General features: G+C 42.8%; 1 protein-coding gene across 2 annotated transcripts in view; it reads right to left on the bottom strand.

Moving 5' to 3' along the window:
- LOC109914319 (transcriptional regulator QRICH1-like) overlaps positions 1 to 19934 on the bottom strand; it is a 59251-nt gene extending 39317 nt beyond the window's left edge. Inside the window, exon 1 of one of the 2 annotated variants that reach the window (XM_048606281.1) lies at positions 19769 to 19934. Coding sequence is in view for 1 of the 2 variants with exons in the window: in XM_048606280.1 (XP_048462237.1) it covers positions 19489 to 19491 (3 nt within the window). In the remaining variant the exon portion in view is untranslated. Of the gene's footprint in view, positions 1 to 19488; positions 19640 to 19768 lie in introns of those variants that run through there. The other variant, XM_048606280.1, reaches the window with a different exon arrangement.
- Positions 19935 to 20426: the final 492 nt, after the last annotated feature.

Raw genomic sequence — 20426 nt, 5'->3', positions numbered from 1 at the left:
CACCGTCATCCCACCCGCCCACACACCGTCATCCCACCCGCCCACACACACAAATTGACTCCATAGGTGTGGACTCGTATCTGCAGATACATTTTATTTTGCTCAAAAAGCAACAACTTATAGACAGTCAACATGGCATTTTATTTCATACGCTGCAGGCAAGGATGCCTTGAGGTATGGTACATTGGTGAAACCATGCTGACGCTACGACAACAGGTGAATGGACACTGCGCGACAATCGCCAAACATCAACATTCCCTTCCAGTGAGGGAACACTTCAGTGGTCAAGGACATTCAGCCTCGGATCTTCGGGTAAACATCCTACAAGGCAGACTCTGTGATACACAAAAATGCACAGTCGCCAAGCAGAGGCTGATAGCCAAGTTCGGTACCCATGAGGACAGACTCAACTGGGATCTTGGGTTCATGTTGCACTACAGGTAACCCCATCTCACTCTTCCCCTCCCCACCACACACACGCGCGCACACCCTCTCCCACCCCCACCCCACACACCCTCTCCTACCTCCCCTCTCCACGCACACCCTCTCATTCCTCTCCCATTCCCCACCCCACACACACACACACACACACACACACAGACGTGAATCCATGGGATGAATTTGTATTTGTGGATACATTCTATTTTGCTCAAAAAGCACACAATTTGTAGACAGTCAATATGGCATTTTATAAATTCCTACTTTAGGAACAAAACCTAACTAAAACACAAACAGATTCTAAACAAGGTCCCACACCTAACAATACTGTATGACCTAAAATGTCACCTCTTCTTTACACTGATAAAACCTTTAGTTCTCTCAAAACCGTGACTTGAAAGGAATTCGGGGATTTACATATACATAATTAATCAATTAAAACCTTCTAACTGATTAAAGATTCAACAGCATCTTTTATTTGTTTAGTACATCCTCAGTCTTTGATCTTTTACTTATAAATTCAGTGTCTGATACTACCTAACTCATTAACACCTGAAGGAGGACTGAGGCTCCAAAAGCTTGTGTTTTCAAATAAACCTGTCGGACCATAACCTGGTGTCGCATGATTTCTGACCTTCTCTGAAATTCGGCTTCTTTAATCTCTTTTCATAAAGTAATCCTGCTCGACCAGGGATTAGTTTGGTGAACTTCTGATGCACTCCCTCAATGGCCTATCCCAAGTATTTACCCACCAACACAATACGATACAACACAGATAGAGGCTCTTTGGCCCACCATGCCCGCACCAATTCCTAGTCCTTAGTTATGCTACCGTTTGCCTATATGTGGTATCTATCCCTTGGTTTGTCTCCTGTTCATGTGTCTATCAAAATACACTTTAAACACTGTGAATGTGCTTGCTTCCACCACCTCACTGGCAACGCATTCCAGGAACCCACCACTCTGTGAAATATTTTCCCCACACTTCTCCCCTTAAGTCTCCCCCTCTCACCTTGAACTGTGCCCTCTTTAGTTGATTTTTCCACTCTGGGGTGGATGGTTCACTTATAAAATACCTCTGACTTGACAATTAAAAGTCAGTTTACAACAATTGCTGAAGGAAAGATAATCTGGCTTTCTTCAGGCTTAAAGTGGCTTTTTGCTACATTGTGTGGGATAAATCAGAACACTCAATGGAAGATTCTAAGGGAACGACACACTTTCCATCACTAACTAAGGAAGTTGAGGATAATATCAAAAAGAAAGAAATGCATTTAATTCCACAAAGATGAGTGAGAAATTCTGAAAATTGAACAGAATAAAAATAGCAAAGAGTGATGAAAAGATTACTAAGCTGGGAGAAATTACAGTACAAGGGAAAGCTGGCTAGAAATATGAAATAGATCACAAGCGTTTCTACAGGTATTTAGAAAGGAAAATGTAAGGGAGCATTGATCCTCTAGGGGATTAATAATGAAAATAGTAAGCGAGTTGAACAGATATTTTGTATCTGTCTTGTAAACAGCTTTCTTTAAACTTATTCTCCATTTTTAATTATGTAAAGAATGGCTGGAGGTGCTGCATGTTTGAAAGGAATTAACAAAACACTCATTGCAAGCATTTATATGGTTACTTGTTCAAGCAGTAATTGAAGTTTAGCTTGCAGACAAACCAGAGCCAGAGGGTTACACATAAATGGAGTATTGTTTGGCAAAAATTAGCAGATTGGTTTTCAGCATGCTGAACAGTTTGGAGCTGTGTACAAGACACAAAGAAGCAGTCAGACCATGACCAGCTCAGGAGCGCTCTCTCTATAATCACAGAATCACTACATTGCAGATGGACACCATTTAAGCTCATCGTGTCTGCACCTCTGAAAGGCATTCCACCTGAACCCACCCACTCAACCCCGTAACCCCGCATGGTGCTTTACCCCATGGCTTAACCACCTAATATGGATACTACAGGGTAATTTAGTTAGGTCAAGCCACCTAACCTGTACATTCTTGGACTGCAGGAAGAATGTACAAACTCCACACAGTCACACAAAGCTGGAATTGAACTTGGGTCCCTTGCGCTGTGAGATAGCAGTGCTATCCACTGTGCCACAAAAAGAGCCACCATTCGCCAAGGCTTGCTGCTTTCTTCTATTAAGCTCAGTTTTTTCCAAAACACAAGCTGATAATGATTCTCTGATTGAATACACTTCACTTGCTCGTAGAGCTGGCTTGTTTTCATTCAGATGTTTCGTCGCCATGCTAGGTAACATCATCAGTGAAGCCTCCAATGAAGCGCAGTACAACAACATCGCTTCATCAGAGGCCTCACTGATGATGTTACCCAGCATGGTGATGAAACGTTTGAACAAAAACAAGACAGCTCGGTGAGCAAGTCAACAACCTCACTCACAATCAAGCTAGGAATCTTTGCAAAAACCTGAATACACTTCAATTTTGTCAACCAGCCTTTTATCATGCATTAGCGAAATGCTTCCTTAGAAACCATTCCTTCACCTTCTCTATGTATTTTTAAAAATTTAACCTGTTTTTCTAATCAACCTGTTCAGGGATGTTATTACACACTTCTGGAGCAGGTGGGACTTGATCCCAGGCCAGTCCTGGGGTAGGAACGTTATCGTTGTGCCACCAGAGGTTTTAAAGCCTTCTGTCTAGTCATTATTCATTCTTTTCTCTTCTAGGGACTGAGCCACCACCTGTTGAATCTTTCCTGATATGCAGGACCTCTCTTTTCTGCAACACCCTTGCAAATCTCTTTTGTATCTTTTCTCGTGCCTCTATATCTTTTAATAACAGATATCAAACTACATGATCTAATCAAAGCTTGATACAAATTTAACAATTTCTACTTAACTAGAATAAATGCAGGTTCTATCTGTTGTTGTTTAAAACTCTGCAACATGACATTTTGTTGATTGGTGCGTCTGCATAGCTAGATCCCTCACAGTCCTTCATTACATTTAAACTTCTTTTCCAAGAAGCCTATGACCTTCTTATTATTCCTTTCAAAAACAGGAAGACCAAGTGTCTGGGAATATCAATTATAATTCAAAAATTTAAATAAAAACTGTGACATGGGAAACAGATTTCCAAACAATAGTCATGGGAGGTGAACAACTGACTGCTGGTCACATATTGACATCCAAAACAGGGCACCCAGCAACATTGCAATCTCACCCGGCAGCTGCAGATTGAATAGGGCCATTTGATTCTTGTCTGGTATGATCCTCAAGGGGGAGCAGGCATACCTCCCCAAGTTTCCTGCTGAGTTCTGTGTGCTTCAAGGAGTGTTTAATTTTACACACATCCTACTCAAACATTATTTTAAAGTGTTAAAATAAATTGAAGTTGGATGGACAGGTTAATACAAATGTCACTGGTTACACTATCCATGATCAGGACTCATCTTGTCACACCAGAGAATGGCAGTAAATGAAAGTTCATTAGGACAGTGACGACGAAGCCACAGCAAAAAATGGAAAACAAGACAATTTTTAAAAAAAATCACAATTGCTTCAGGGTGAAGCTTAAAATTTAAAGAGTACATTTATTGTCAATGTAACAAGTTGAATAAAGCCAAGACAAGCTGAATCAAACAATGGGTTATGCTCCTCCCAGAAAGGTTGAGTAAAGGTGTTAAATGTTTTAATATCTAAATGCCGGCAAGAGAAAAATAAAACTGGTTTGGGGGCAGGCTTGTGAAATGAATGGCTTACAAATTGTTTGCGAACCCATGCACTCTAAGAATTCCACCTTAAAGAGAGAGAGTCTCCAGCAAGAAATCAATACCTTTTTTAAAAAAAATTCAATATGATGAAGAAATTTGTTGGAATCATGAAATGTGCAATTTTGCTTGCTACAGGAGTGACATTGTATTCCAGCGCAGTCTGTCCAGCAAGTAGAATGGATTGTACGTCAGCCTCTCAGTGGAACTGCTCCTCAGCCAAGATTACCAGCTTACAAGTGTTCGTGACTGTTTCTTACAACACTTTACTGAGTTATTCTGTAAGATGGACATCAGGCATGTTCTTGAATAGTGCCTACGGAAGTCAATTCCTCTCATTTCTGACACATCATGGTCACTGCTTGTACGAGCCCTCCTCTCATTTTTCGCATGTTATGGCAAACACCGCATTTCAATACCATGCACTCACAGCCCACTACACTCTCACCCATAACAAAAGCTTGCACTCAGCAAAACTGGAACATATTCAGACGCAGGCAAGTAACATGTGCAGCACAGTGTAAGCAATAATCATTCCTCCTTGACAATCAACAGCACTATCATCACTGAATTGCCCACTATCAACATCCTGGGAGGTTACCACTGACAAGAAATTTAGCAGAACCAGCACAAACTCTGTGGCTACAGGAGCCAATTAGAGACTCGGAATTCCCAGTATGGAAGTCAGCCTGCTCCCCCTCGAGGATCATACCAGATAAGAATCAAACAGCTCTATTCAATCTGCAGCTGCCAGGCGGGATTGCAATATTGCTGGGGGCCTTGTTTTGGATTTCACTAATGTGAGTAGCTCACCTCCTGATTCTCCAAAGGTACTCCACAAATTACTGGGCACAAGACAAAGAAATTCTTCACTTGCCTGAATGAGAGAACCCAAACAAGAAACTTCACAGTTTGGAGCTGGAGGAACACAGCAGGTCAGGCAGCAGAGGAGTAGGAAGAGATAGTAGGAACTGCAGATGCTGGAGAATCTGAGATAACAAGGTGTAGAACTGGATGAACACAGCAGGCCAAGCAGCAGAGGAGCAGGAAAGCTGACATTTCGGGCCTAGAAGTCCTCCTCCCCATTTCTGAAGAAGGGTCTAGGCCCGAAACGTCAGCTTTCCTGCTCCTCTGATGCTGCTTAGCCTGCTATGTTCATCCAGCTCTACACCTTGTTATCTCAGAGGAGTAGGAAGGTTCACGTTTCGGGTCGGGACCCTTCTTCAGAAATTGGGGGGGAGACAGGAGCTGGGAAATAAATAGAGGGAGGAGGGGTGGGGCTGAGGAAAGGTACGTAGATGTGATAGGTGGATGCAGGTAGGGAGTAGTAGGGATTGGTCAGTGGGAAGGTGGGGCAGATAGGTGGGAAGAAGATGGACAGGTTGTGTCAGGTTATGTCAGGTCAGGTCCTTGACCTGACACAACCTGCCCATCTTCTTTCCCCACCTAACCACCCCACCCTTCCCACTGACCAATCCCTACTACCCACTACCTGCATCCACCTATCACCACCCCACCTTCCTCTCCTCAGTCCCAACCCTCCTCCCTCTTTATTTCCCAGCTCCCTTCCCCTCCCCCATTTCTGAAGAAGGGTCCCGAACCGAAACGTCAACTTTCCTACTCCTCTGTTGCTTGACCTGCTGTGTTCCTTCAGCTCCATGCTGTGTTGTCTGACTCTAGCACCTACAGTTCTTGTTATCTCCTAACAAGAAACTTAACACCTTTCAGGGTGAGGCAGCCTGCCTGATTGGAATTCCGTCCATCACTTTAAATATTCGCTCTCTCTAGTGGCAAGATGTGTATCTCTAGAAAATGCACAGTAGCAGCCCACTAAATGCTAGTGATGGCACGTTGCAAACCTGTAATTTCCATCACAATCAAAAGGGCAACAGATGCCTGGGAAGAGCATCTGCAAATTCCAATTCAATTGGCACAGCATCTCAACCTGGGAATACATTGGCACACCATCTCTGGATTAAAATCCTGCACTCCATCCTACCCTCTCGGAGCATCTTTACCAGAGTGACTACAGTGATCCATTAGCCCATGCATCTACGCATGAATTGCATGAAACGAGTGTGCAGGTACAGCATGTAGTAAGGAAGGTAAATGGAATTTGGCATTTATTACAAGAGGGATAGAGTATAAAAGTCGGAAGGGTTGCTGCAACTGTACAAAGAATTAAGGAAACTGCACCTGGAAAATATATAATTTTGGTCTCCTTACTCGAGGAGGGGCATAGTTAAATTGCAGCAATGCAGAGGGTGTCCATTTGCTTGTTCCAGAGATAAGGGGTTTGTCTTATGAAGAGAGATTGCACAATTTAGGTCTACATGATCTAGAAGAATTAAATGTGATCAAATTGAGGTATGTAAGATGCTAGAGGCGATTGAAGAAGTAAACTGAGAGGGGATGCTTCCTCACGGGGCAGTCTGGAACAGGGGTCATGGTTTTACGTTAAGGGGTAGCAGATTTAAGACAGATGAGGACAAATTACTTCTCTCAAAGAGTCCTGAATCTTTGCAATTGACACGTCCAGAGTTCGGTGGAATTTGGGATGTTGAGTAATTTTCAGGAGATAGACAGATTTTCAATTAGTGATGGGTTGAAGGGTTATGGAGAGCAGGCAGAAAAGTGGAGTTGAGGCAGAGATGGGATCAACCATGATCACATTAAATACAGCAGGCTTGAGGGGCTGAATGACCACCTACTGCTCCTAGTTCTTATGTTCTTACGAGGTATGTACCATTACCTTCACAAGAATAAGTACAGATGGATAATTAATACTGGTCTCAATAACAATGCCATCATTCCATAAACATATAAAAGTGCAAACTCACAAGCATCTTTGTCACTAAGACCTGACCAACTTTTCAGCTGCTCCTGCTGCAATACCTCTTTCTCACCAAACCAAATCCAGAGGAAAGTTTCCCCTGGCCTTCTACACATCACTCTCCTAATTGCCATGATGCCCAGCTCCTCTTTTAAAAATTATTTAATGGGATGTTACCTATCCCTAATTTATCTCAAGATGCCTTTTTGATCTCTTCTCGACTCCACACCTATTAAATTGCTCAAAACCCAATTTGCTGTGTACCAACGTTGTACCAAGCATTCTAAATGGCTTGCTTTTATCAAAACTCCCATCACACCTTCCACAGCCAAAATTCTGCTAACCCATTCCAAGCCCAAAGCCATGCCAATGCAAGTTCCATTCACTTTACAGTTTTTAAAATTTATTCATTCACAAGATGTTGCCCATCCCTAATTGTCCACAGGGCAGTTAAAAGACAACTAAATTGCTTTGGGTCTGGAATCAAATGTAGGTCAGACCAGATAAGGATGGCGGTTTCCTTCCCTCAACAGACTAGGATATTGTAAACCAGATAGGTTTTTCCCCACAATCAGCAATGGTTTCATAGTCATCATTATATTCCTAATTTTTATTGAATTCAAATTCCACAATTTGCCATGGTAGGATTCGAACCCAGGTCCCCAGCACATTATCCGAGTCTCTGGATTAACAGTCCAGCGATAATACCATTAGGCCATTGCTTGCCTCCTCTGAACACAGGCTCACAGTTTCTAATAACTTGGTTTCAAACTTTTCATGGCCTTCCTCTTTCCTATTTCTAACATTTCTAACTTCTAGGGGATGCAACAATCTAGTAGTATTATCGCTAGACATTTCATCTGAAGACCCTGTTAACTCACTGGAGAGCCAGGTTTGAATCCTGCCATGGCAGATGGTTGAATTTGAAATCAATAAGAAAGAAATCTGGAATTAAAAGTTTAATGATGACCATGAAACTATTGCTAATTGTCAGGAAAAACCCATCTGGTTCACTAGTTGAGTTCTAAGGGGACGCTGGGACTTTTCTTTCCCCCTGGAGCATTGGTGGCTTGGGATGGCCTTATAGAGGTTTATAAAATTATGAGGACACAGATAAGGTGACTTCCCCAGGGTAGGGAAGTCCAAAATTAAAGGACTGAGGTTTAAGGTGAGAGGGGAAAGACGTAAGAAGGATCAGAGGGGCAACTTTTTCTCACAAAGGATGGTGTGAATATGGAATGAACTGCCAGAGGAAGTGATAGAGGCAGATACAGTTACATTTAAAAGACATTTGGACAGGACATGCATAGGAAAGGTTTAGAGGTATAAAGGCCAAATGCAGGAAGATAGGACTAGTTCAGTTTAGCAAACCTACTTGGCATAGACAAGTTGGGCTGAAGGGCCTGTATCTGTGCTGTACGCCTCTATGACTCTAATGTCCTTTACAGAAGGAAACTGCTGTCTATATGTGATCTGGTCTACATGTGACTCCAGACGCAGAGCAATGTGGTTGACTCTTTGGGAAATCAGGGATGCAGCAATGAATGCTGGCCCAGCCAGCGACACCCATATTCTGTGAATGAATTAAGAAAAAAAAAACTTTATTCCAAACTCACCAGGACCTGATGGTCCACATTATAAAGTGCAAAGGAAGTGGCATTGGTGATTACCTTCTAAAAGTCTACAGACTTTAGATTAATCCCTGTGGATTAGACTGTAGGGAATAGCACCTCTGGTAGGCTGTGACTAGTGGAGTACAGAAAACATCCAGTCCCAGCAGTTAGCTAATGGTTTGGAGGAGGCAACCAAATTTAATATTTCCAAATGTGTGGATGATACAAAGCCAAGTGGAATGCCTCAGAGGAGCAGGAGAGTCAATGTTTCAGGCCTAGACCCTGATGAAGTGTTTAGGTCTGAAGCATCAACTTTCTTGTTCCTCTGATGCTGTCTGACCTGCTGTGTTCCTCCAGCTCCACACCGTATGGACTCTGACTCCAGCATCTGCAGTTCTTACTATCTCCAAGTGGGAATGCCTGTTGTGAAGATATCAATCAGCTTCAGAAGGATGTGGGCAGACGTAGTGAATGGGCAAGAACATGGCAGATGGAATATAATGTGAGAAAATGTGAGGCCATCACTAGGTACAAGGTATAGATATGCAGACTATTTCTTAATAGTTAGGAGGTTGAAAAGTGTCAATGTACAAAGGGACCAGGGTGTCCTTGATGATAAGTCACTGAAGACTAACAGACAGGTGCAGTATGCTTTTAGAAAGGCTAATGGAATGTTAGCCTTTATTGCCAGAGGATTTGAGTACAGGAGCAGTGAAGTCTTGCTTCAATTGTACAGGAGCTTGGTTACAAAATATTTGAAAAGAGAGACAGGGTAGATGAAGATAAGATAGAAATGACTATTACGAGGGGGCATAATTTCAAGCTGATTAGAGGAAGGTATAGGGGAGATGTCAGAGGTATGTTCTTTCCACAGAGGGTGGTGGGTGTATGGAATGCACTGCTGGCAGTGGTAGTGGAGTCAGATACTTTAGAGACTTTTAAGCGACTCTTGGATAGGCACATGGATGATAGTAAAATGTAGGGTATGCAGGATAGTTTGATCTTAGTAGGATAATAGGTCAGCACAACATCGTGGGCCGAAGGGCCTGTACTGTGCTGTACTGTTCTATGTTCTAAGATGTTTCCCCTGGTTGGGGAGCCTAGAAACAGGGGCACAATTTAAAAATAAGGTGGGATGCCACTTAGGTTTGAGATAAGTAAACATTTTTAATCAGTGGGTTGGAATTCTTTACCACAGACGGCTGTGGAAATGTGTAGTCTTTGAGTCTGTTTAAGGTAAAGGTTAATAGATTTCTGACTACCAGTGATGTACAGGGTGAGGATGAGGTGGGTAAAGGGCACTGAACTGTTTAATCAGCTATCATAATACTGAATGGTGAGGCAGGTACAATGGGCTGAATGGCCTATTCACGTTCCTACCCCAACGAAAACATGCAGCGGCACAAAACAGATAGCAATTTTAGAGAGTGGCACAGTACAATAGACTGAATGGCCTCCTCCTGTGCTGTAGGATTCCACACATCTGTGTTCATCCTACTCTTTGTTCCCACCACTGGCGGTCACGTTCCAGAAACCCCTCTCATTAATTAAGACCCTTGCAGTAACCCACCTCTTCATCCAAGGTTTTCTTACCCATCTCATCTATGGCTCAATGTCAAATTTTGTCTACTTGTGTGAATTGCTGCAATTAAGATTAAACACAGAATCTACAGCAGATTCAGGCCATTTAGCCCAACTGGTCTGGGTGCTTACATGCTACAGAAACTTCCTCCCATTCTATTCAGTTCATCTCATCTCATTAACATACCACCTATTCCTTTCTCCAGTTTGTATTCTCTAGCTTCCCATTAGATGCATCTAAGCTATCCACTGAAACCATTCCCTGTGGGAGCGAGTTCCATATTCTCACTGTTGACTGGCTAAAATCTCTTGAATTCCCCTAGAATAGTGGCCATTTATAATTTAGGGCTTTGGATCTAGTTTTAGTCTCATCACAATTTCTGTACATCTACCCCAGAAAATTCTTTTCTGAAAATACCTGTACTGGAAGACACTCCAGCCTTCTCTTTTCTGGTGGTCTAACCAGGTTTCTACACAAGTCTAATGTAATTTCATTGCCTTTGAATTATTTTTCTCTGCAAACGGTCCCCAGTGCTGCTTTTGTACTTTATAATGGGTGCGTCAACATGGCTCAGTTTGTAGCATGCTCAACTAAGTGACAATGTTCCAGCCTCCAGGACTTGAATACAAAGATCAAAATGCATTCTGCTTAGTCATATGTGCCACTTTCTTGACCACTCCATCTGCACGCTCAAGTAGATGGAAAGGATTGCACAATGTGAAGAACAGGGGAGATATTCTTGGTGTGCTGGTTAATATATTAACTCTTATTCAACATCAGAAAAAGAGAGTACCTGGTTATTTTCACTGCTATTTGTGGAATCTTTTGTCCTGTTTCCTCCTTACTAGAGTGTTTTACTTATTACAGATACATAAAGATAAAAGAGGAAAAAATCATTTATAATAGACATCAAGTCAAAAATACAACTGAAAATAGGGCAAAATGCCCTTCATAAATGAGGTGATAAAGCAAATAAGAGAAGCAAAGACAGTCTACGAGAAGAGACTGGCAGCAAAACATTGTATAGATGTATAATAAAAAGGTAGTAAAAGGAGAGTGGGGCTGATTTGGGAACAAAAGACAGATTTACTCTGAAGTCAGAGGGCATAGTTGAGACATTAAAGGAATTCTTTATGAAGGACAGTGATGCTATGGAGGCCATGATGGAGGAGGAGGAAATTCAGATAATCGAGTTTAAAACCGATGAAGGTGGTGGTATTAAACAGGCTGTGTTTAAAATGGATAATGTACCAACACTCGATGAGATGCATCCAAGCATATTGTGGGGAGAGAGAGAAAATTGCAGAGACACTGGGCAAAACTTTTCAATCTTCCTCAAGACTCAGAACAGGTGCCGGAGGGCTGGAGAATTGAGCCCTCAACTACAGGCCATTCAGTTTAACTCTGGAGACAGGAAAACATCTAGAAACAATTATTCAGGGCAAAATTAATAGTCACATGGACAATGCAGGTTCAAGAATGCAAGCAAGGATTCCTTAAGGAAAAATTCTATTTAATTTTCTGCAGAGGTTTGAAGAGGGTTGATGAGATGTACAGGAATTTTCAAAAGGTCTTCATACAATGTCACACAGTGGGTTAAGTTTAATTCATGGAGTAAAAGGAATAGTAGCAACATGGACATGGAATTGGCTGTCTGACATGAAACTGAAAGTAATAGCTAATGGATGCTTTTTCTGGCCAGTGCATTGTTTGTAACTGAGTTCCCAAGGGGTCAGTGTTGGGGTCCTTGCTTTTCCCAATGTATATGAACATGAAGGCCACAAAGGCATTGGAGAGGGAGCAGAAAACGTTCATACGAATGGTTCTAGTGATTTGACAGACAACTCAAAATCCTGAGAGATGTGGCCAGAGTAGTTCATGATAAACTATTTCTGTTTATGGAAGGATTGAAAACAAGATCACACTAAACCTGTGCAAAATCAAAGCACTGTGATTACTGGTAATACATTGGCATAGATTGAAATTTCCTTAGCAGACAGGAAAGAAAGAGTAGAAATAAATGGGTCATTTTTAGAGGGGAAAGCAGTAGCTAGTGGGGTACTTCAGGGATCATTACCCGAACCCCAGCTATTCACAATATATATCAATGATTTGGATGAGGGAATCACACGTAACATTTCCCAGTTTGCTGATGGCACAAAACTGGACGCAATTGAGAGTGGTGAGGAGGATGTAGAGAGCCTTCAAGGTGACTTCAGACAAATTGAATGAGTGGGAAAACACATGGCAGATGCAGTACAACTTGGCTAAATGTGAATTGTCCACTTTGGTAGAAAAGAAACACAATGGCAGAGTATTACTTAAATGGTGATAAATTGGGAAATGTTGATGTACAAAGGGTCATGGGTATCCTTGTACACCACTCATTGAAAGCAAGAATTCAGTAAGCAGAATTGCCTTCATTGCAATAGAATTTGAGGACAGGAGCAAGAATGTCTTGTTGTAGCTGTGCAGGACCTTGGTGAGATTACACCTGGAGTACCATGTGCGGTTTTGGTCTCTTTGCCCGAGAAAAGATATATTTGTCATAGAGGGAGTGCAGCAAAGCCTCACCGGATTGATTCCTGTGATTGCAGGTTTGTCTTACAATGGTCAAATGGATTTGTATTCACTGGGGTTCAGAAGAATGATCTCATTGAAACGTACTATATTCTGATAGGGCTGGACAGACTGGATGCAGGAATGGCATTTGCTCTGTCTGGGAAACCAAAACAAGCGGTCACAGTCTCAGGACATATGGTAGGCCTGAGATAAGGAACAGTCTCTTCACTTAGAGGGTGCTGAAGCTGTTAAATTCTCTACAACAGAAAGCTGTGGAATTAAGTCACTGAATAAATTTAGGAAAAAAATTATACAGCAATATAATTAAGAAAGAGGATCGACCCTGATCGTATCGAATGGTAAAGCTGGCTCAACAAATCAATGACCTACTCCTGCTCCTATTTCCTATCTTTCTACAGGTCAATCACCTTCATCTGGGGGTGAGAAAGTATTTAGAAGAATATCCCAAGGCAAAATTAACAGATCCCAGCACTGTTACAGATTATGTCAGTTCCAAATTGTGCCTGGCAGCAGCCGGAGTTTCTCAATCATATGCAGCCTCCTGTGAATTAAAACAGTTGCTGTAACTTGTTGTAAATGGGTAAGCAGGTCAGATATTTGACTTTATACCACATCCACTGGTTTGCCTGTATTTATTCTCCTAGTTGTGACCCAAAAAAGGCTCTTGTAGGTTTGTCACAATCATAAATCCTGTGGACTTAGTCTGATCCTGTTTGTAACTTATAAATGTCCTTTTTAATCTCATCCTTTATAGTGGATTCCAGCATTTTCCCTACTCCCAATGTTTGGCTAACTCATCTATAAGCCTCCGTTTACCTTCTCCATCCGTTTTTAAACAGTGGGGTTATATTTCTCTCCTCCAATCTACTGCAACTGTTCCACAACTTACAAGACTGTGGCTATTTTCCCTGGAGTGTCAGAGGCCGAGGGGTGGCGTTATAGAGATTTATAAAATCATGAGGGGCATGGATAGGGTAAATAGACAAGGTCTTTTCCCCAGGGTGGGCGTGTCCAAAACTAGAGGGTATAGGTTAAGGTGAGAGGGAAAAGGTTTGAAAAGAACCTAAGGGCAATTTTTTTCCACACAGAGGCTGGCGCGTGTATGGAATGAGCTGCCGGAGGAAGTGGAGGAGGCTGGTACAATTACATTTAAAAGGCATCTGGATGGGTATACGAATAGTAAGGGTTTAGAGAGATATGGGCCAAATGATGACAAATGGGACTAGATTTGTATAAGATATCTGGTTGGCATAGACAAACTGGACTAAAAGTCTGCTTCCATGTTGTACATTTCAATGACTCTACGACCAGGTTATAGACAACAGGTTTATTAGAAATCATATGCTTTCGGAGAGCTGCTCCTTTGTCAGGTGAAGTCTTTCTAATAAAATGTCTTGCTGGACTATAACCTGGTGTCGTGTGACTTCTGACTATGTCCACCCCAGTCTAACACCGGCTCCTCCATATCTTGAAAACAAAGGGCAAAAATTTAAAGCAATCAGCGAAAGGAAGGAAAGGCTTTTCACACTGAACAGATATGTTCTGGAACATATTGCCTGAAAGTGTGGTTCAGGCCAGTTTGATTGAAACAGTGGAAGCAAATCAGGGTTATCCGAAAATGAAAAACATACAACATGGCTTGGGAAGAGTATAAATACAGAAAAGTCTATGTTCTCTGCAGCTGTGAGCAGAAGCCTTGATGACTGAGCTGCCTGCCTGGTGTCAGGGTTAAGGTCATCTCCTCAGGGCCGGAGAGGAACTTGGGAGTGGGAGGGAGCAGATCCAGTTGTCATCATTCACATTGGGACTAATAACATTGAAAAGGCTAGAAGCTCTGCTAGAAGAATCTGAACAAGTAGGAGGCAAATTAAAAGAGCAGAATTTCCAAGGTAATAATCTCAGGATTACTACACAGGCCACCTAGCTTATGGTAAATAAAGACAAGGAGTTCAATGTGTTGCTCAAAGATTGGTGTGGTTGGTATGTGTTTCAGTTCATGGGGCACTGGCACGAGTGTTGGGGTAGAAGGGAGCTTCTCTGATGGGATGGGCTTCTCTTGAACCAGGCTGGCACAAATGCCCCAACAAATCAAGTAACTATGGCTGCAGCAAGGGCTCTAAACTACACAGAAGAGGGGCTCTGAGAGCAGATGAGTACATTTAGAAAGTGAAAGCATTTGGTCACATTACAAGACAGCCATTGAGAAATACTCATACCCAGAGTGGGACAGGAAATGACAGAGTATACAAAGATAAAAAGGCTGCAGCAAATAGGGTTGGGAGCAGGGGGAAATGGTAAAAAGGCAAAATTATTGGCTTTTTACTTGAATGTGCATAGTATTCAGAATAGCATAAGTGAGTTAATGGCACAAATAGGGATTAATGGGTATGATCTTAAAGCCATTAGAGACACACCTACAAGGAGATCAAAGCTAGAAGCTAAATACTGAGGGGTATGTGACTTTTCAAAAGAACAGGCTGCAAAAAAACACAGGTGGCTTTGTTAGTAGAAATGGAATAAGTACGAGATCAAGAAAGGAGCTTTGATCAGATGATATAGAATCTGAGTGGAGGTAAGAAATAACAAAGGGAAGATGGCACTGGTCAGAGTAGTCTAGAGACCCCAAAGAGCAGCTTTATTGTGGGACAGCATATAAATCAGGAGATAATGCAGGCATGTAAAAGAGGCATTACACTAATCATCCAGAGATAGCAAGAACTGCAGATGCTGGAGTCAGAGTCGATACAGTACAGAGCTGGAGGAACACAGCAGGTCAGGTACCATCAGAGGAGCGAAAGAGTGAACGTTTCTCAGTCCTGAAGAAGGGTCTGGGCCTGAAACGTTGACTCTCCTGCTCCTCTGATGCTGCCTGAGCTCCTGTGTTCCTCCAGCTCCACACTGTACATCAATTACATTAATCATCAGTGACTTCAGCCTTCATGTAAACTGGGAAAATTAAACTGGCAGATGTAGCTATGAGACAGAAATCACACAGTAATTGGGGCAATTTTCTAGAATAATATGTCATGCAGCAGGCGGTAAAGAAGGCAAATGGTACGTTGGCCTTCACTGCGAGAGGTTTCAAGTACAGGAGCAGGGATGTTGCAGTTGTACAGGGCCTTGGTGAGACCACACCTGGAATATTGCGTGTAGTTTTGGTCTCCTTTTCTGAAGAAGGATGCTCTTGCTCTCAAGGGAGGGCAGCGAAGGTTTACCAGGCTGATTCCGGGGATGGCAGGTCTAACGTATGAGGAGAGATTGACTAGGTTGGGATTGTTTTCGCTGGAGTTCAGACAAATGAGGGAGGATCTCAGAGACTTATAAAATTCTAACAGGACTGGACAGGGTAGATGCAAGGAGGATGTTCCCAATGGTGGGTGTGTCCAGAACCGGGGTCACAGTATGAGGATTCGGGGTAGACCATTTCAGACGGAGTTGAGGAGATATTTCTTCACCCAAAGAATGATGAGCCTGTGGAATTCATTACCACAGGAAGTAGTTGATGCCAAAACATTGAATGTTTTCAAAAGGCAACAAGATATAGCACTTGGGTCGAATGGGATCAAAGGTTATGTAGAGAAAGCAGGAACAGGCTATTGAGTTGGATGATCAGCCATGATCGTGAACAATGGAGGAGCAGACTCAAAGGGCCGAATGGCCTCGTCCTGCTCCTATCTTCTATGTTTCTATAAATCTAACCAGGGATCAGGCTATTTTCAACCCAGTAATGTGTAATGAGGCAGGTTGAATAAATAATCTCAGAGTAAAGGATCCCTAGGATCAGTGTCCATAACATGGTAGAATTCAGTACTCGAAACGAGAGTGACAAATTGGGTCAGAAACAACACTGTCATACTTAATTATGGGTAATTTCAAATAAACGGGCACTGAGTTGTCTAGAGTGGACTGGGAAAGGAGTTTAGCCACAAAGATGGTTGAGTAACAATGGCAGACATTTAGGAAAATAATTCACAATTCACAGCAGAGGTACATCCCAGTGAGGAAGGAGGATTCTAGGAAGGGGATAAATCAACCATGGTATTAAGGACAGTATCAAATCCAAATTGAAAGAAAAAAAAATACAATGTTTTTGTGGTAAACCAGAGTATTAGTAAGGAGGAGAAAAAGCAACTTTGAGAGCAAACTATAAAGTAATATCAAGGAAATGGTAGACGAACTGAATAAATATTCTGCATTAGTCTTCATGATAGAAAGCACTAACAGGATTCCAAAAATACTAAATAATCAATGGACAAAATCAGGGGTGCAGGGGAAATAAATCACTACAGAAAAAGTACTAGGTAAAGCAATGAGTCTAAAGGCAGTTAAATCCCCTGGACTTGATGGGATGCATTCTAAGTTATTAAAGGTAGTAGTCTTCCAAGAATTCCTAGATTTTATAAAAGTCCCAGAGGAATGGAAAACTATCAATGTAATAGCCTTATACAAAAAGGGACACAGTAAACAAAAAAAAGGCAACGACAGGCCAATTAGCTTAACATCCAGGAGAAATTACTGCAGATGCTGGAATCTGTACTGAAAACAAAAAATGCTGGAGATCATAGCGGGTCAGGCAACATCCAGGGAAAGAGAAAATTAATGTTGAGTCTAGATGATTCTCCATCAGAGCTCAACACTATCATTGGGAAAATGTGAGAGCCTATTATAAAAAATGTAATAGCAGAACATTTGGAAATAAATATGTTCAAGCATAGTCTGCAAGGCTTCACAAAGGGGATATCACATCTGACACATTTATTCAACTTCTTTAAACAGGATAGATAAAAGGACAACACATAGATGTAATATATTTGTATTTTCAAAGGTGTCTGATAAGGTAACACATGCATGGCTACTTAGTAAGACAAGAGCCTGTGGTGTTGGGGTAGCACATTAGCACAGATACAGGATCGATCAAGTAATAGAAGGCAGAAAGTTGGGATATGGGGGGATGCAGTTTAAGGATAGCAACTTGTAACCACTGAAGCACATGGATCTGAGCTAGGGCTACAATTATTTACAATATATGTTAATGAATTTGACGGGGCAAGTGAATGTACTACAGCCAAGTTTGCGAACAACACAAAAAAGGAAAGACGAAACGTTGCAGAGATAAGGACAGGTTAAATAATTAGTCAAAAAAATTGGCAGATGGAATATCATGTGGGGAAATGTGAGGTTATGCACTTCAACTGGAAGAACAGAGAAGCTGAACGTTATTCAGCATATTGTCTATAAGCATATATTTTGAGTTCTCTAACCCAAACGGTGCTGATGCTCCTTGTGCATAAATCACAAAAAGCTAACACACAAGCTCGACAGGTAATAAGGATTCTTGGCCTCTAATTCAAAGGGAATAGAATATTAAAAATACTCTATTGTTTACTTTAACCATATAAGGCATTAGTCAGACCACAGCTGTTTTGGTCCTGTTACCCAAGGGTAGACATACAGGCATTGGAGGCAGCTCTGGGTATGGAGGTTTTTTTCTTAAAATTCATTCGAGGGACATGGGCAACATCCTTAGCTGTCCTTGAACTCAGTGACGGGCTAGGCCATTTCAGAGGGCAGATGAGATTCAACCACATTGCTGTGGGTCTGGAGTCACATGAAGATGGCAGATTTCCTTCCCTAAAGTATATTATTGAGCCAGATGGGTTTACGGTTTCATGGTCATCATTAGATCGTAGATTCTAAATTCCAGATATTTTATTGAATTCAAATTTCGCCATCTGCTGTGATGGGATTTGAACCAGAACATTAGCTGATTTTCTGGATTAATTATCTACTGATAATACCATTAGGCCAAAGAGGAAAAGGTTGAATAGTTTAGACCTGGACTCATTAGAATTTAAAGGAAGAACAGGATACTATATGAGAACATAAGATTTTGAGGGATCCTTACAGTATAGATAGGGAGTGTTTTTTCTTTATGTGAGAGTGTTAGACCAAAGGGAATAATCTCAGAATAAAAGGTCATCCATTTAAACCAGAAATGAGGACTTTCTTCTTCTAGGAAGTAGTGTATCTGTGGAACTCTACTGTAGGGAGCTGTTGAAGCTGGGTCATTAAGTATTTTCAAGGCTGAAATTTACAGATTTGTAATCAGTAAAGGAATCGAGGGCATCATAGGAGCAGAAAGGCTGACGTTTCGGGCCTAGACCCTTCATCGGAAAAAGCCAGCCCTGCACCTTGCTGTCTCGGATTCTCCAGCATCTGCAGTTCCTACTATCTCTGAAGGAATCGAGGGTATTGGGGAAAAGGCTAAAAAAAAGTGGAGTTGAGGATAAGCTATAAACTCGTGAAACAATAGCACAGACTTGATAAGATGAATTGCTTAACTCTGAACCTTTATTTTAAGGAAAAACTCAGTTCACCGAAAGGATTCTAAATCTTTGTGGGGTTCTCTAACCCAGAGGCTGTGGAGGCTTAATCGTTGACTATATTTATGCCTGGGGTAGACTCATGTTTGGGCAGTGAATGAACAGAGGGATATGGGGAGCGGGATCAGCGCGAATGGTAATAAACATCAGAGTGATCCCTGGCTGCTGTGTCTGTCTCTCCATGATTCGGCGCTACACAAACGTACATTACTGCTGTGCAGGCCACTGGAGCCTCGGCGGCCGAGTGCTGCCGGGGCCGATGGCCAAGTGCTCCCCGGGCCCTCACCCCAGCTCCCTTCTATCCCCCGCTCTCACCATCCTGGGCCCGGTTCGCTCTGGAGCCTGCCTGTCCGCTTCCCTGCAGCTCGCCGACGCCTGCGGCCTTGCCCCCGCTCGATCCTCGGTGTCGACCCGAACCCAGATCCCGCGGCCGGGGACCTGACGTCAGCGCGCACTCCCGCGGGTGCGAGCACGGCCCTACCACCCGCGAGAGCGCGCGCGCTATCTTAACGGGAACGGGGCGGGTGGGGGGACGCGCCTTTCTTTCTTTCGCCCCCTCACTTCGCGGGGCCCAGCCGCCCGGTTCCTTGCTTACCTCAGGTGGCAGCGCTGGAGGTACCGGCCGGCCAAATGGGCGGGTGACCCGACGTGAGGGCACGCGGCTCAGCTCCCCCACCGAGGCCCGGGCTCCTTTTTGTTTTTCCTCCTCCCTCGGAGTCTCACTAAGCCGCCATCTTACAACCAGCCCGCCTCCGCCAATCAGCGCCAACCCCCAGCCTCCACCAATCAGAGCCGCCCTCCCACTTCCACCAATCACCGCCGCAGACCAACAGTAACATCGCGATATTTCAGTGCGAACCCAATGTCCCTTAAAGGGGTCGCGCTGCCTCTTGTCGCCGTGGGAACAGCTGGAGGGTTCAGCCTCTCACAGCTTTCTTATTGCTTATTCCAATCATTGTCAGTCTGCATCTTCCCTGCATTTAATTCCACCTTGTTTCCATTTCCTTTCATGTCAGTCATTTGTTTGACTCTTAAACAAAACGAAAGAACTGCGGATGTTGTAAATCAGGAAACAGAACAGAAATTGCTGGAAGAGCTCAGCAGGCGTGGCAGCATCTGTGAAGGAAAAAACAGAATGAACGTTTCGGGTCCAGTGACCCTTCCTCAGAACTGCTGTTATGGGGAGAGGGTAGCAAAATGGCATTAGTTGAATTGATCAAATTGAAGACCAGTGTAAACATCATTGGGTGAAT

Source organism: Rhincodon typus, chromosome 16 (assembly GCF_021869965.1).
Source record: "Rhincodon typus isolate 14 chromosome 16, sRhiTyp1.1, whole genome shotgun sequence".
NCBI classification, from domain to species: Eukaryota; Metazoa; Chordata; class Chondrichthyes; order Orectolobiformes; family Rhincodontidae; genus Rhincodon; species Rhincodon typus.
The sequence above is the reverse complement of the archived record's forward strand: the minus strand, read 5'-3'. Positions and strand labels throughout refer to the sequence as shown.